This window comes from Limanda limanda, chromosome 14 (genome assembly GCF_963576545.1).
Source record: "Limanda limanda chromosome 14, fLimLim1.1, whole genome shotgun sequence".
Classification (NCBI taxonomy): domain Eukaryota; kingdom Metazoa; phylum Chordata; class Actinopteri; order Pleuronectiformes; family Pleuronectidae; genus Limanda; species Limanda limanda.
In genome coordinates, this window is record NC_083649.1 from 1,865,919 (window position 1) to 1,878,953 (window position 13,035).

Below are 13,035 nucleotides of genomic sequence, written 5' to 3' on the forward strand. Positions count from 1 at the left end.
AGCTGAAGACTCTTACTCACCGAGGTCGTCCAGCAGGATGTTCTCTGGTTTCAGGTCCCTGTGCCACGGAGAGAGAGCGACAGTTAGAGGCAGAGCGGAGAGGAGGGAGCTTCCTGTCCCTGAGGTGTGACCTCTGACCTGTAGACGATGCGTTCTCGCTGCAGATCCTCCAGGCCGCAGCAGATCTCCGCCGAGTAGAAGACGGCTCTCCTCTCGTCGAAACCCGCGTCGCCCATGTGGTAGATGTGAAACTTCAGGTCTCCTCCGTTCATCAGCGTCAGCACCAGGCACAGGGCGTCTTTGGTCTCGTAGGCGTAGGCCAGACTCACCTGAGGACGGACGAGGGTCACAAGGGTCACAAGGGTCACAAGGGTCACAAGGGTCACAAGGGTCACAAGGGTCACCAGGGGCCGGTGGGGATCTGTGTCTCTCTCAGCTTCACATTATTACTTTAAATCATTCGTTAACTAGAAGAAACTGAATGTGTCAAAAGTCGTCCGTGTCTTAATCTGGATGAAGAGGAAGAGTCCAGAGACAAAGAGGAGGAAGAGTCCAAAGACAAAGAGGAGGAACAGTCCAGAGACAGAGAGGAGGAAGAGTCCAGAGACAAAGAGGAGGAAGAGTCCAAAGACAAAGAGGAGGAACAGTCCAGAGACAGAGAGGAGGAAGAGTCCAGAGACAAAGAGGAGGACGAGTCCAGAGACAAAGACGAGGAAGAGTCCAGAGACAAACAGGAGGAAGAGTCCAGAGACAAAGAGGAGGAAGAGTCCAGAGACAAAGAGGAGGAAGAGTCCAGAGACAAAGAGGAGGAAGAGTCCAGAGACAAAGAGGAGGAAGAGTCCAGAGACAAAGAGGAGGAAGAGTCCAGAGACAAAGAGGAGGAAGAGTCCAGAGACAAAGAGGAGGAAGAGTCCAGAGACAAACAGGAGGAAGAGTCCAGAGACAAAGAGGAGGAAGAGTCCAGAGACAAACAGGAGGAAGAGTCCAGAGACAAAGAGGAGGAAGAGTCCAGAGACAAACAGGAGGACGAGTCCAGAGACAAACAGGAGGAAGAGTCCAGAGACAGAGAGGAGGAAGAGTCCAGAGACAAAGAGGAGGACGAGTCCAGAGACAAAGAGGAGGAAGAGTCCAGAGACAAACAGGAGGACGAGTCCAGAGACAAAGAGGAGGAAGAGTCCAGAGACAGAGAGGAGGAAGAGTCCAGAGACAAAGAGGAGGAAGAGTCCAGAGACAAAGAGGAGGAAGAGTCCAGAGACAAAGAGGAGGACGAGTCCAGAGACAAAGAGGAGGAAGAGTCCAGAGACAAAAAGGAGGAAGAGTCCAGAGACAAAGAGGAGGACGAGTCCAGAGACAAAGAGGAGGACGAGTCCAGAGACAAAGAGGAGGAGGAGTCCAGAGACAAAGAGGAGGAAGAGTCCAGAGACAAAGAGGAGGAAGAGTCCAGAGACAAAGAGGAGGAAGAGTCCAGAGACAAAGAGGAGGAACAGTCCAGAGACAAAGAGGAGGAAGAGTGTCCAGAGACAAAGAGGAGGAAGAGTCCAGAGACAAAGAGGAGGAAGAGTCCAGAGACAAAGAGGAGGAAGAGTCCAGAGACAAAGAGGAGGAAGAGTCCAGAGACAAAGAGGAGGAACAGTCCAGAGACAAAGAGGAGGAAGAGTCCAGAGACAAAGAGGAGGAAGAGTCCAGAGACAAAGAGGAGGAAGAGTCCAGAGACAAAGAGGAGGAAGAGTCCAGAGACAAAGAGGAGGAAGAGTCCAGAGACAAACAGGAGGACGAGTCCAGAGACAAAGAGGAGGAAGAGTCCAGAGACAAAGAGGAGGAAGAGTCCAACAAACCACAGACGGAACAATGTGTTATTTTCATTTACTGCGAATTTGAAATTCTATATTTGTAAGAACAAAGAACAGAAAGACTACTCCCCCCCCGACTGACTTCATATGGCGTCTGCAAACCAATCAGAGTCAAGTACAGGTAGACTTAATTCTTTAGTCCTTGAATTACAATGTGGAACCAGAACTAGCAGATCAGATGAAACTATGGAACGAACACGTGAAGCTTCAGACTCTCAGAGAAGAAACGTCACCTCGTCAAACGATCTAAAAGCTGTTGTTGAAAATATCGGTAGAAAAAACGTCTTACAACGAATCTGCTGTTGACTTTCTCCAGGATCTGCTTCTCGTTGAGCGCCATGGATTCTCCTTTCCTCTTCTTGATCCTCTTCTTCTCCAGCTTCTTGCAGGCGTACATCTTCCCAGTGGCTCGGACCTGACACGCACACACCTGGGAATCATGGGGAAGGTTAGGATCCATGTTAATAAAATGAACTTGGACTCTGAAGGACGACATGCACTCTCTTTTCTTTCTGTTTACATATAAGACATCTTCTCGTGACCCGACTGCTCGTCTGTTTCATCGTTCATCACGTGAGATCAGAATCCAAACCTTCAGTAACTGGATTTATTCTCCACTGATAAACTCCTTCATCAGGAGCCAGGAGACGGATTCAGTCTGAGTTTCAGTTTAACTTCTAAAACATCTAAATGAGTCTTAATTTGAAGAAGACTGAGGAAAGATGGGTTTACTTAGTTTGCTTCTGCTACTTCCTGTCGAAGTGACCTACATCAAAACTAAATTGGTATTTGAATAACTTTACAAGATTTTAATTGTGGTGATGCAGGACAACTTTTATCCTGCATGGATATAAATTGATAAACTTTGTGATAAAGATTTCCAGTTTGAGAAGAATAAAATAGGTCACAGTGAAGTTGACCTTTGGCCTTTGGGATAATAACTCAATCACTGAATCCTTAATACTTGTAATTAAAACATTAATTCTTGAGTTGTGGTCGAGCACAGAAATCTGCTCAGTTCTTCCTTCATAATTCAAATTTTCTTCATTCATCCTCTACACAGAGAACAATGTAAATCAGAAGTTAAAGCACAATTACTCCAGTTAAATATGAGTTCATATCTGTTTCTAAAGAACTGAAATGAAACCTAAATGCTGTAAAGATATTATATATGTGTCCCTGGTCCTTTTAATGGAATCTCAGTAGTTTGGGAGTCGATCCTGCAGAAAGACAAAAGGGACATTAGCTCCTGAACTTTTCAGATCAGATGTACTCACTTCTCCAAAACCTCCTTTCCCCAGGACCCGGTACTGTCGGAACGTGTTCTTCGTCACCGGCTGCCTGTCGGACAGAAACAAACAAGTCTGATCAAACTGCATCACATCGAAAGGTCCATTTCAAACCAGTTACCAACGTGATACGAGTTCAGGAAACAGATGTAGGTCAGCTACTGGTTTCAGGTTGTATATAAACCTCTAAAACCTATAAACAGGAGGCGCTCATGAGACTCCACCGTCCCCTGAGCAGCGCTTCAACCTCTTCTCGTCCTGAGGAGCCTGAGATGGTCAGACTCCTTCAACCAACCAGGAGAGAGAGATCCTCTGTTTCCTGTCACATGTCCCTGACCATCAGGATCCGGGTCCCTTTGCAGAAGCAGTGGTTTCCAGCTGTAGATCTGAACGTGGCTGCGGACGAGGCCACAGGACGTGAGACCAAGAGCAACATCTGGACCTTTCAGGAAAACATGTTTAAAACCTTGCTCAAGGAAAACATTTCTGGAACCAGCCACCAGGGGGCAACAAAATCACTGTATTCTCATTGAAACCAGTTCTTCTACAGAGCCAGCAGAGGTTTAAAGAAACATCTGTATCCTCCACATGGGCCAGAGACTGAACCGCTAACGACCTCCTGCTCGCTCACGCTTCTCCTCCCTCTGGACAATCTATAGGTTCAAGCTTGTAAATTAAAAAGACCCGAGAGGAAAGACTCATTAAAACAGGTGGAGTCATTTCCTGCTTAATGAGCTCGGTGGAGCTGCTTCACCTGCTTGTTGTGGAACCGTGAGTTCTCTCCGGTTCGTGTGTCACCGAGTTGAGACCTGAGACACAGCGCTCACACCCTGGTTCTGCTCTAATCTTTCCTAAACAAAGATTTCTGACCTCGTGACACAGGGGAACAAAGTGTTGCTCAATATCTGCGACGAGGAGATTGTTGCTCTGTGCGATTGTTTTGAAGCAGGATGACGCAAGAACCAGTGACCATGGTTCCAGTGACTGATCCGGACCGAAGGGGCAGAATCACGTTCTTTAACATTGTGAGATATAAAGTGTTCTCTGAGATTCATGGATCTAAACACAACTGATATCTGTGGTTGTATGTAATTTGGTGCAGCTTGATTTGATCCACCGGCTGTTTGGGCCTTAGTGAAGGTTATGAATTCACCCTCATGTCCTGAGACAGTTCTGTGAGGACAGGGAACATCAGAGCAAACATTTCACAGTCATAAGACTCAGTGATCCACCTGAAGAAGATTAATCAGCGAAGGTTTGAGGAACGTGCGTCTGACCCGAGTCACCCGCTCCTCACGCTGGAAGTTGAAATCCAACGCGGTTCATCTGCTCTGTTCTTTATCTGGAGATGATTCTGTTAAGCGTGGCCTTTACGGATCTGAAGATGCACAATCCTGCTTTGTCCCGTTGAGGTATTCCACCGAGATTAGATCACTGCTTTCATTCTCTGATATAGAAAAGGTCATCCGAGTTTTCATCTGCCGCAGACTCGCTCTTTGTTCCTGCGACTCCAGCACCTGCGGTTCTGAGAGGAACGAGGACGTCACATTGATCCTGGTTTCAACTCCATATCAGGACATTACAGTTCACTTTTTAAAACTCTGAACAGAACTGCTTCTCACATCTGAGATCTGCTGACTGCGGAGGAACCCGATCGCTGCAGGAAACTCTCTCTTCAATGAGCTCACTTCATCTCAGCGCTTTCTCCCAAAGATTTCAACCTTTCATTAATGGACTTCTTACTGAAAAGCACTTTGTGGCCGTTTTGAAAGGTGCTCTGTGCAGGAGAGAGAGTTCTCATTGTGTGAGATCAGTGTTTTACTCATGATTGTATTCAACATAACGACCTGGTATAACTCACACAAACCCGACAATCATCGAGAACCTGTGGGACAGCAGCTGGACTCGGATCAGGACTCGAGTCCTTTGTGGAAGTGGCGTCATGTTCTATGTTCCAGATGCAGTTTAATATGAAAAGAGGATCTGGCTTTAGGTTTGGTTTTCAGTCCAGAGGAGGTGGTGATGCACCTGAAGCTCTTTAGTGAAACAGCTTCAGGTGCATCACCAAGAAAATATAAAATGAAAGAGATGAGAGTGTGTTTTCTTTCAGTCCAACGATCGTTGGACTGAAAGAAAACAAACTCTCATCTCTTTCATTTTATATTTTCTTTTCAGACGCCATCTTCTGTATTCACGTCACTGAGCGGGGGGGCCACTCCAGCTTGTGGTCTCAGCTGATCTGTAAAGAGCGTTGGGTCGAACCTAAACGCTCGCTCCTCTCCACCGGGACCCGGAGTGTGTTAACTTCATCCCTGAGGGTCTTCACAGTGGAGTCTGGGAAACACACCTGATGAAACTGAGACTGGAGCTTCTTCTTTATTCCTCAGAAGTCAAACACGTCAGAGGGAGTCGGGCTGAATACCAGGAATTTAGCAGCTTGGAACTTCCATCAGATTCTGAGGCTCATTTCTCAGGGAACTTGTGGGAACTTGCTTTCCTGGGTGCAGCAGTGACTTCTCATCAATCTGCTTTTCAAAGACTTCTCAGAGTTCAGTGCTTGTTCCAGCAGCTCAGGAGGTTGTTAGGTCCGAGCCCCAGAGGCGCTGACTCAGCAAAAGTCAAAGTTTGTGTTACACATGGTTATTGTTTAGTTTTCCCCAATGAGGAGAAACACTACAACCCAGCGTCCCTCTGGAACAAAATAAATCAAACGGTTCATAACTGAAGAGGGAACATTTGGGCCTGAGCTCGTCACTGTGGATAAAAGAAAAATGGAAATAGACCGAACGTCTTAACTAAAGTTTCCAAACAAAAGCCTGGCAGCTGAAACGGTGACATCACTCTCACCTGAGGACAACAGGCAGGAATGAAGCAACCTGCTGAGCGTGTTGTTACTGGTGCTGTGAAGCAGATTCAGACTCATGTGTGTGTCCTTACACAATGTGCCGGGAACTGAGAGAAACATCAGCAGAGAAACCAAAGGGACGTTACCTCTCCAGCCACTTCCACTGCAGGAACCTGTTGTAGCACATGCTGTCCAGGTAGTCAGCGAAGGGCGCCACGCTCAGGAAGTCGTGGATCAACCTGCAAACGATGACGGAAAAGAGAAGCTGCTCAAAAACTGTCTTTTTAGCTGCGTCACATCCTCTTTACCTCTTTACCTTCAAACATGTGACTAAGGAAAAACAGTTGAAGAGGATTCTGGAGAAACGAGAAACTAAATCCCATGATCCCACGCTGCTTCACAACGTGTGTTACTGCCGAAGCCAAAGTTGTGTATCGCACGTTTAAAGCAACAACAAGTGCAACTCTGGATAAACAGAAATTACATTAAACATTGAGATGATGTCCAGACGCTCCAGAGCAGTGGAGATGTGGAGAGAGACCAAGAAGGAGTTAAAAACCTCTTTTTAATCTTTAGCTTCATTTTATTTATATTTTCTCATGTGTCTTATTATTATGATGTTCTATTTTTGAGTGTCTAATTATCCTGATTCTCTGTAAAACCCTGTGAATAGAGTCTTTTGTCTGGAGGGTGCTGTATATATAAAGGAACTTGCCTCCAGTGTCACAGTTCATGCATTAAATATCTGTGTTATTTTCTGCTCCAGATGTGAGCGGGGGGGGGGGCACAGCTGCCTGCTCGTGCCTCAAAGAGAGCACTCACTGTGGCTCGAGAAGCAGGGAAACACCCATGGCCCGGGGGGGGTGGGGGGGATGGGGGGACCATCTGATAACGACCACATCACATCTCAACACGGGTACCAAAACAAAACAGCCTTTATCGTTCTGTTACGCATATTATCGACAGGGTGTGAGGATGGATCAGAAGGGGTGGGGGGGGGGCGGGCTGGCTAGTGCACCAATCAGAACACAGAGCGGTGCACGCCCACTTGTTGATCTCCACCTGTGAGGTCACTTCCCTTCCACAACGTGTTCAGTTTAAATCCTGATTCCCACGAACTCGCCTGAAAACAAAGGTCACGTAAAGTGATTTTAAAATACAAAGTTTAATTTGTTATCAAACACGACAGCAACACGTGTGGTTGTGTTCTCCTCTAGCAGCTGAGGCTGATGGTGGTCATGTGACAGGCGCCTGACCAATCAGCAAGAGGCTGAGGGTCTTTGTCACTGTTTTTATAACGTCTCTGTTTCTGCTCATCCAAACTACAGCGGGACCAGTTTTGAAATGTGGATCAATCTGAAATCAGGTGAAACACTTGTTTATTGGTTCTTGTGACTCATCCTCTGATTATGAAACGCCCCCCCCCCTCTCCTCCAGGCCCGTCCCAGTCTGAAGTCCCACCTCATCAACTCCAATCGGACCCGAGTCCCAAACTGGCCAATTTACATCCAAACAGAAACAATGAAGAACTGCTTATTCGCCGACTCTAGCTCTAGCTCTAACCCTAACCCTGTGACTCGTGACTTCACTTGGACTCGAACCTTGTGACATGAAAGATCTGAGTCCTCTCCAGATCCTGCGTGCCGAGACAGAGCCGACATTCAGGTCAGCGCTCAGGCGGTCAGCTTCCTGCAGCACTTTGGTTTGATGTGCTGCTTCAGAGCATGACTGCAGCTGAATCGCAGCTTTTTATTTTTAAGTGTCCGGGGGAACAGTGAGCTCACAGAGAGAAGACAGAGGGAGATCTGGGAGGAGAGCAAACAGAGATCTGCTTTCATCAGGTTTTATTTCAGGCTGAGCAGAGAAAGGATCTGTGCAGGATCTGATGTTCCATCGTGTCGGTTCCTGAATATCACTCAGGAATCTAATGTTCTGTGTCTCACTGTAAAGAAAGATGGACGACATGCAAATATTTGTTCTGCTTGTTCTCAAACTGTGCGCTTGTGATATTTCGTTGGACAGATTCCCTGAGCTGCTGCTTCAGCTCTTTTTATGCAACATCCCAAACCAAAAGAATGTCAGGTGTAATGAACTTTAACCAAGTTCCTGCACTGAATCTAAAGCTAAAGCTCGACTCCTGACTCCTTTCTATTGTTTGGGGAGTTTTGACCAAAAAGACGAAGAGCAGATGGAGAGCTGGAGCTGGAGCGAAGGAAATCTGAGCGCTTGTGTTCTCACCCATCTCAACTCTCTCCTGAAGAACCCCCCCCCCCCCGACCCGTCTGAAGTAAACAACCACAGACCTGTCTCTCTTCTTCTCTCTCTGTCCACAGCTCTGAGCGAGTGATCTTCAATCAACTCTTATCTCCACCAGAACAAACAACCTTCTCAACCTTCACCAGTCTGGCTTCACTCAACTGAGACTGTCCTCCTTGTCTCTGAGCAGCTTCACACTACTAGAGCTGCCTCTCTGTCCTCTGTCCTCTGTCCTCTCTCCTCTGTCCTCTCTCTTCTGTCCTCTGTTCTCTGTCCTATCTCCTCTGTCCTCTGTCCTCTGTCCTCTCCTCTGTCCTCTCTCCTCTGTCCTCTCTCCTCTCTCTTCTGTCCTCTGTCCTCTATCCTCTGTCCTCTGTCCTATCTCCTCTGTCCTCTGTCCTATCTCCTCTGTCCTCTCCTCTGTTCTCTGTCCTCTCTCCTCTCTCCTCTGTCCTCTGTCCTCTGTCCTCTCTCTTCTGTCCTCTGTTCTCTGTCCTATCTCCTCTGTCCTCTCTCCTCTCTCCTCTGTCCTCTGTCCTCTGTCCTCTCTCTTCTGTCCTCTGTCCTTATCCTTCTAGAACTCTCTGCTGCATTTGACACAGTGAACCACCAGATCCTGATCTCATCCCTCCAGGACCTGGGTGTCTCAGGCTCTGCTCTCTCCCTCCTCTCTCTCTCCCTCCTCTCTCTCTCCCTCCTCTCTCTCTCCCTCCTCTCTCTCTCCCTCCTCTCTCTCTCCCTCCTCTCTCTCTCCCTCCTCTCTATCTCCCTCCTCTCTCTCCCTCCTCTCTCTCTCCCTCCTCTCTCTCTCCCTCCTCTCTCCCTCCTCTCTATCTCCCTCCTCTCTCTCCCTCCTCTCTCTCTCCCTGCTCTCTTCCTACCTCAATGACCAAACTTACTGTGTAACTTGGAGAGGATCTGTTTCTGAACCTTTTCCCTTCACTCCTGGGGTCCCTCAAGGTTATGTCCTGGGTCCACTCCTCTTCTCTCTGTCCACCAACTCTCTCTGTCATTCACTCACTTGGTTTTTCCCACCGTAGCTACGCTGATGACACCCAACTAATCCTCTCTCTTCCTCAGAAACACAGGTAGCAGCATGAATCTCTGTCTGACTGACGTCTCTCAGTGGATGACCGCTCACCACCTGAAAATGAACCTTGACAAGACTGAACTAATTTTCCTTCCAGAGAAAGACTCTCCCGCCCACGACCTGACTATTAACTTTGGCAGCTCCGTGTTAGCCCGGAGCTAATGCTAATGAAATCAGAGACGTTTGACTGACGCATTCAGTGACAGAACGACGCAGCTTCAGACTGTAGGAAGAGTCAACTGGTACTTTAAACCTTCTCTGGTTGAATGAACCTGGAACCAGCACAGGTGCATGGTGGCGGAAGGAGGAGGAGTCAGGGCCTTACTTGGTACAGTCCTTGAAAAGCTCTTTGCAGGCGTCCTGCTGCAGCCGCTCGCTGCACTGAGCCATCATGGCGTCCTCCACCTCCGGCACGTGCTCGTCCGACTGCGTCACAAACACAAAGGGATGAGAAGCGTTCAGGTAAACAGGATGTGACTCAGCTGGTTGAGTCTCTGAGGTGGATCCAGATCAACTGGGTCTGCGTGTTCAGACTCGTACGAACACAAAGTCTGAGGAAACAGTTTGACTCTGGATTCTTCTTGAAGCCTCCAGGAGTTTCAGATGAGTGGATTAGATTTCTGTTCTCTGACCCTGTGGTGATGAGCCACCCACAGCTTCTCTTTCTCTGACTCTGGCAGAACGAATCGGCTCTAATGCGTTAGATTGATCGAATCTGTTGTCAGAAAATAAAACTGAGCAAATTGGATTTGGGTTTTTAACGGTTTAATTTTGATTCTCTGCTTTTCCTTCAAAGTTCATTATTTTTTGGGGCAGAAACAGAATTTAGTTATTGGACTGTAATAGGAATTTATTCTTTCTTTTTATTCAATAAGGATAAAAAAGGGTTAGTTTGGATACAGAAACCCAAATGGAAGAATTTCACATGGGCATTAATGTTGCTGAGGAATAAAAGATGAAATATTCAAGCTGAATATTTATAGAATAATGTTTTGGTCACAATGTGGAGACTCAGATGTTCATATGAATGAAATGAGTGTTTAATATAAACTTTTCTTTATAGTCATGCTGCCCAGTGTGGTTTAAAACCATCGAAAATACAAAGGTTTAATTCAGCCACTATAAATAAGTGGTTGTTGAACAGATGAAATCATCAGTAGGATATTTGAAAAGCAGAAGATCCCATTAGCTGAGTCTTCTCCTTCTGTCACATGATGCAGATCAACTCGGACGTGTTCAGTGTCTGTGTCTCTCAGCAGCAGCTACCTTCGGGTTGAGGTATTTCTCCATGATCTCCTGACCGCACTCCTTCCTCTTCTCGTCGGGCGTCACCTCGTACTCGGCCTGCAGACAAACACGTGAAGACTCAGTGAGTGAGAAGAGTCTTCATCATTCAGCAGGAAGTTCCCTGATGCATTTTACTGGAGGTTCAAATGACACAAATATGCAAAAATCGAACAGAGACACTGATGAGAAGCTGCGTCAGATGATGGAAATAAGAGCCGACACCTTCTCATACAATCAAGTTTGATCAAATCTAACGTAAATGTATTCAAATTCTAAATAGTTTCACACACGCTCCTCAAACAAACTTTGATGTTGACATGATCCAACTCCCCCAACTGTAAATCCTCTAAGATGCAAAACATCATTTTTCTTCTCAAACTGATTTCTCACGCTGCCTTGATCATGTGTGATTCCACGTCCCTGCAGGTGTCTCAGTGGAGGTGAACTGTGTCTTCGGTCCTGTGGGTCGGGACAGAAAGACCAGGAACCATGTGACAGGCGGGTCCGGAGCTCCACCTTCTGACCACGTGACGCATTGTGACGTGAGCTTTGTGACTTTACAACGTTTTAATCCAGTAAATAAAGTTTAATTCTATTGAGTTAAAGCAGAAACTTCATACTCGTCTTCTGTTTATTTTTAACTTGTATTGTTTATTTAAACCACTTTGCATTTGGCACAATGATGATTGTTCAACTGGATCCTCCTGATGAAACAATGACTGCTCTCAGAGTCAATAAACAAGAGTTATTACTTCAGCTCTTTGTCTCCCGACTTCAGGCTCAGATTCGATTTGAAGTCGTGTGTTTTCTGCTCCTCCTCACGTCCAGCAGCCTGAGCCTGACTGGAAAACTCCAAAGTGCTTCCTCTGCGCTCGGGCAGGACCAGGCTGTAAACTAATGCTAAGTGACAGCGGAGACGGTTCAAATCTCATTGTGCGTCTCCATCTCCTCGTCTCTCAGAGCTCTCAGGGAGGAGACGGGAAGTGGTTGCGGGAGTAAGAGAGAAGATAATTGCTGTGTGTGTGTGTGTGTGACTCGTATCCGCCGGGCGAGCGAGAGCTGAAAGGAAGCTCGCTGGTCGGAGCCGCTCAGTCAGAGCGGAGCCGCCATCGCAGGTCAGAGGTGGACGTGGTCTTCATCGACCTCTGCAGCTCCACCCGTCACACCCACTCACAAACATGAGGTGACACAACATCTCCACCTTCATCCGAGCAGGAGGGAACTCTGACAGTGTTCCTCAGCACCGTCACCTCCAGCTTCTGGGTTTGAATCCAGGGTCGATGTAGAGTTTGCAGTGGTTTTGTCTCCAGGTACTTACAGGTTTCACAGTCCAGAGACACAGAGACGACAACAGGACGGTGACCTGAGGCTGCAGAGCGTGATCACACTGAATGAGAGTCAGTGGAGGCAACACTAACGATATCTGTGATGTAAATGTGGTCCTGAGGAAACACTAATGGTGTCTAAAAGCTGACGAGCCTAAAAATATCAGAGTCTGTTGCAGCTCACGTCAGGACGCCTGCAGCCAGCGTGCCTTCAGTGATCCACGATTCATTCAATTCTGCTGAAATTTAAAGAAAACCCTGACGTCCACCTGGGACGTCAAATCAACAAAGTTTGTGGGAGCTCGAACTGAAGCTAAAGTTCAATCAGTGACTTTATAACTCTTCACATAGAACGTGAGGAGAGAATCAGTGAATGATTTCAGACACAAACACTGAAACTGTGGAAAACAGGAAGAAGAAACTTTAAACTAGAGTTTCTCTGGATGTGATTCATTATCAACTTGTGAGGACACTTGTTGACATGAGGAATTCCTCAGCTCCTCCTGACATGAACACGAACCATCCCAAAGAAATGACTGAACACCTACCGACACTAACCACTAACTCTAACCTTAACCATTAACACTAACCACTAACTCTAACCTTAACCATTAACACTAACCACTAACTCTAACCTTAACCATTAGAACTAACTACTTACACTAACCACTAACTCTAACCTTAACCATTAACACTAACCACTAACTCTAACCATTAACACTAACCACTAACTCTAACCTTAACCTTTAACACTAACCACTAACACTAACCATTAACACTAACCATTAACACTAACCATTAACACTAACCACTAACTCTAACCTTAACCATTAACACTAACCATTAACACTAACCATTAACACTAACCACTAACTCTAACCTTAACCACTAACACTAACCATTAACACTAACCACTAACACTAACCATTAACACTAACCACTAACTCTAACCTTAACCATTAACACTAACCACTAACACTAACCATTAACACTAACCACTAACTCTAACCTTAACCATTAACACTAACCACGAACTCTAACCTTAACCATTAGAACTAACTACTTACACTAACCACTAACTCTAACCTTAACC

General features: G+C 46.5%; 1 protein-coding gene across 1 annotated transcript in view; it reads right to left on the minus strand.

Moving 5' to 3' along the window:
* Positions 1-13,035, minus strand: part of grk6 (G protein-coupled receptor kinase 6) — a 34,011-nt gene that overhangs the window by 4,854 nt on the left and 16,122 nt on the right. The window contains exons 4-10 of the mRNA XM_061085636.1: positions 10,597-10,674; positions 9,656-9,756; positions 6,131-6,223; positions 3,128-3,191; positions 2,140-2,280; positions 139-329; positions 21-58 (exon numbers count right to left, since the gene is read on the minus strand). Coding sequence (XP_060941619.1) covers positions 21-58; positions 139-329; positions 2,140-2,280; positions 3,128-3,191; positions 6,131-6,223; positions 9,656-9,756; positions 10,597-10,674 — 706 coding nt within the window. The remainder of the gene's footprint in view (positions 1-20; positions 59-138; positions 330-2,139; positions 2,281-3,127; positions 3,192-6,130; positions 6,224-9,655; positions 9,757-10,596; positions 10,675-13,035) is intronic.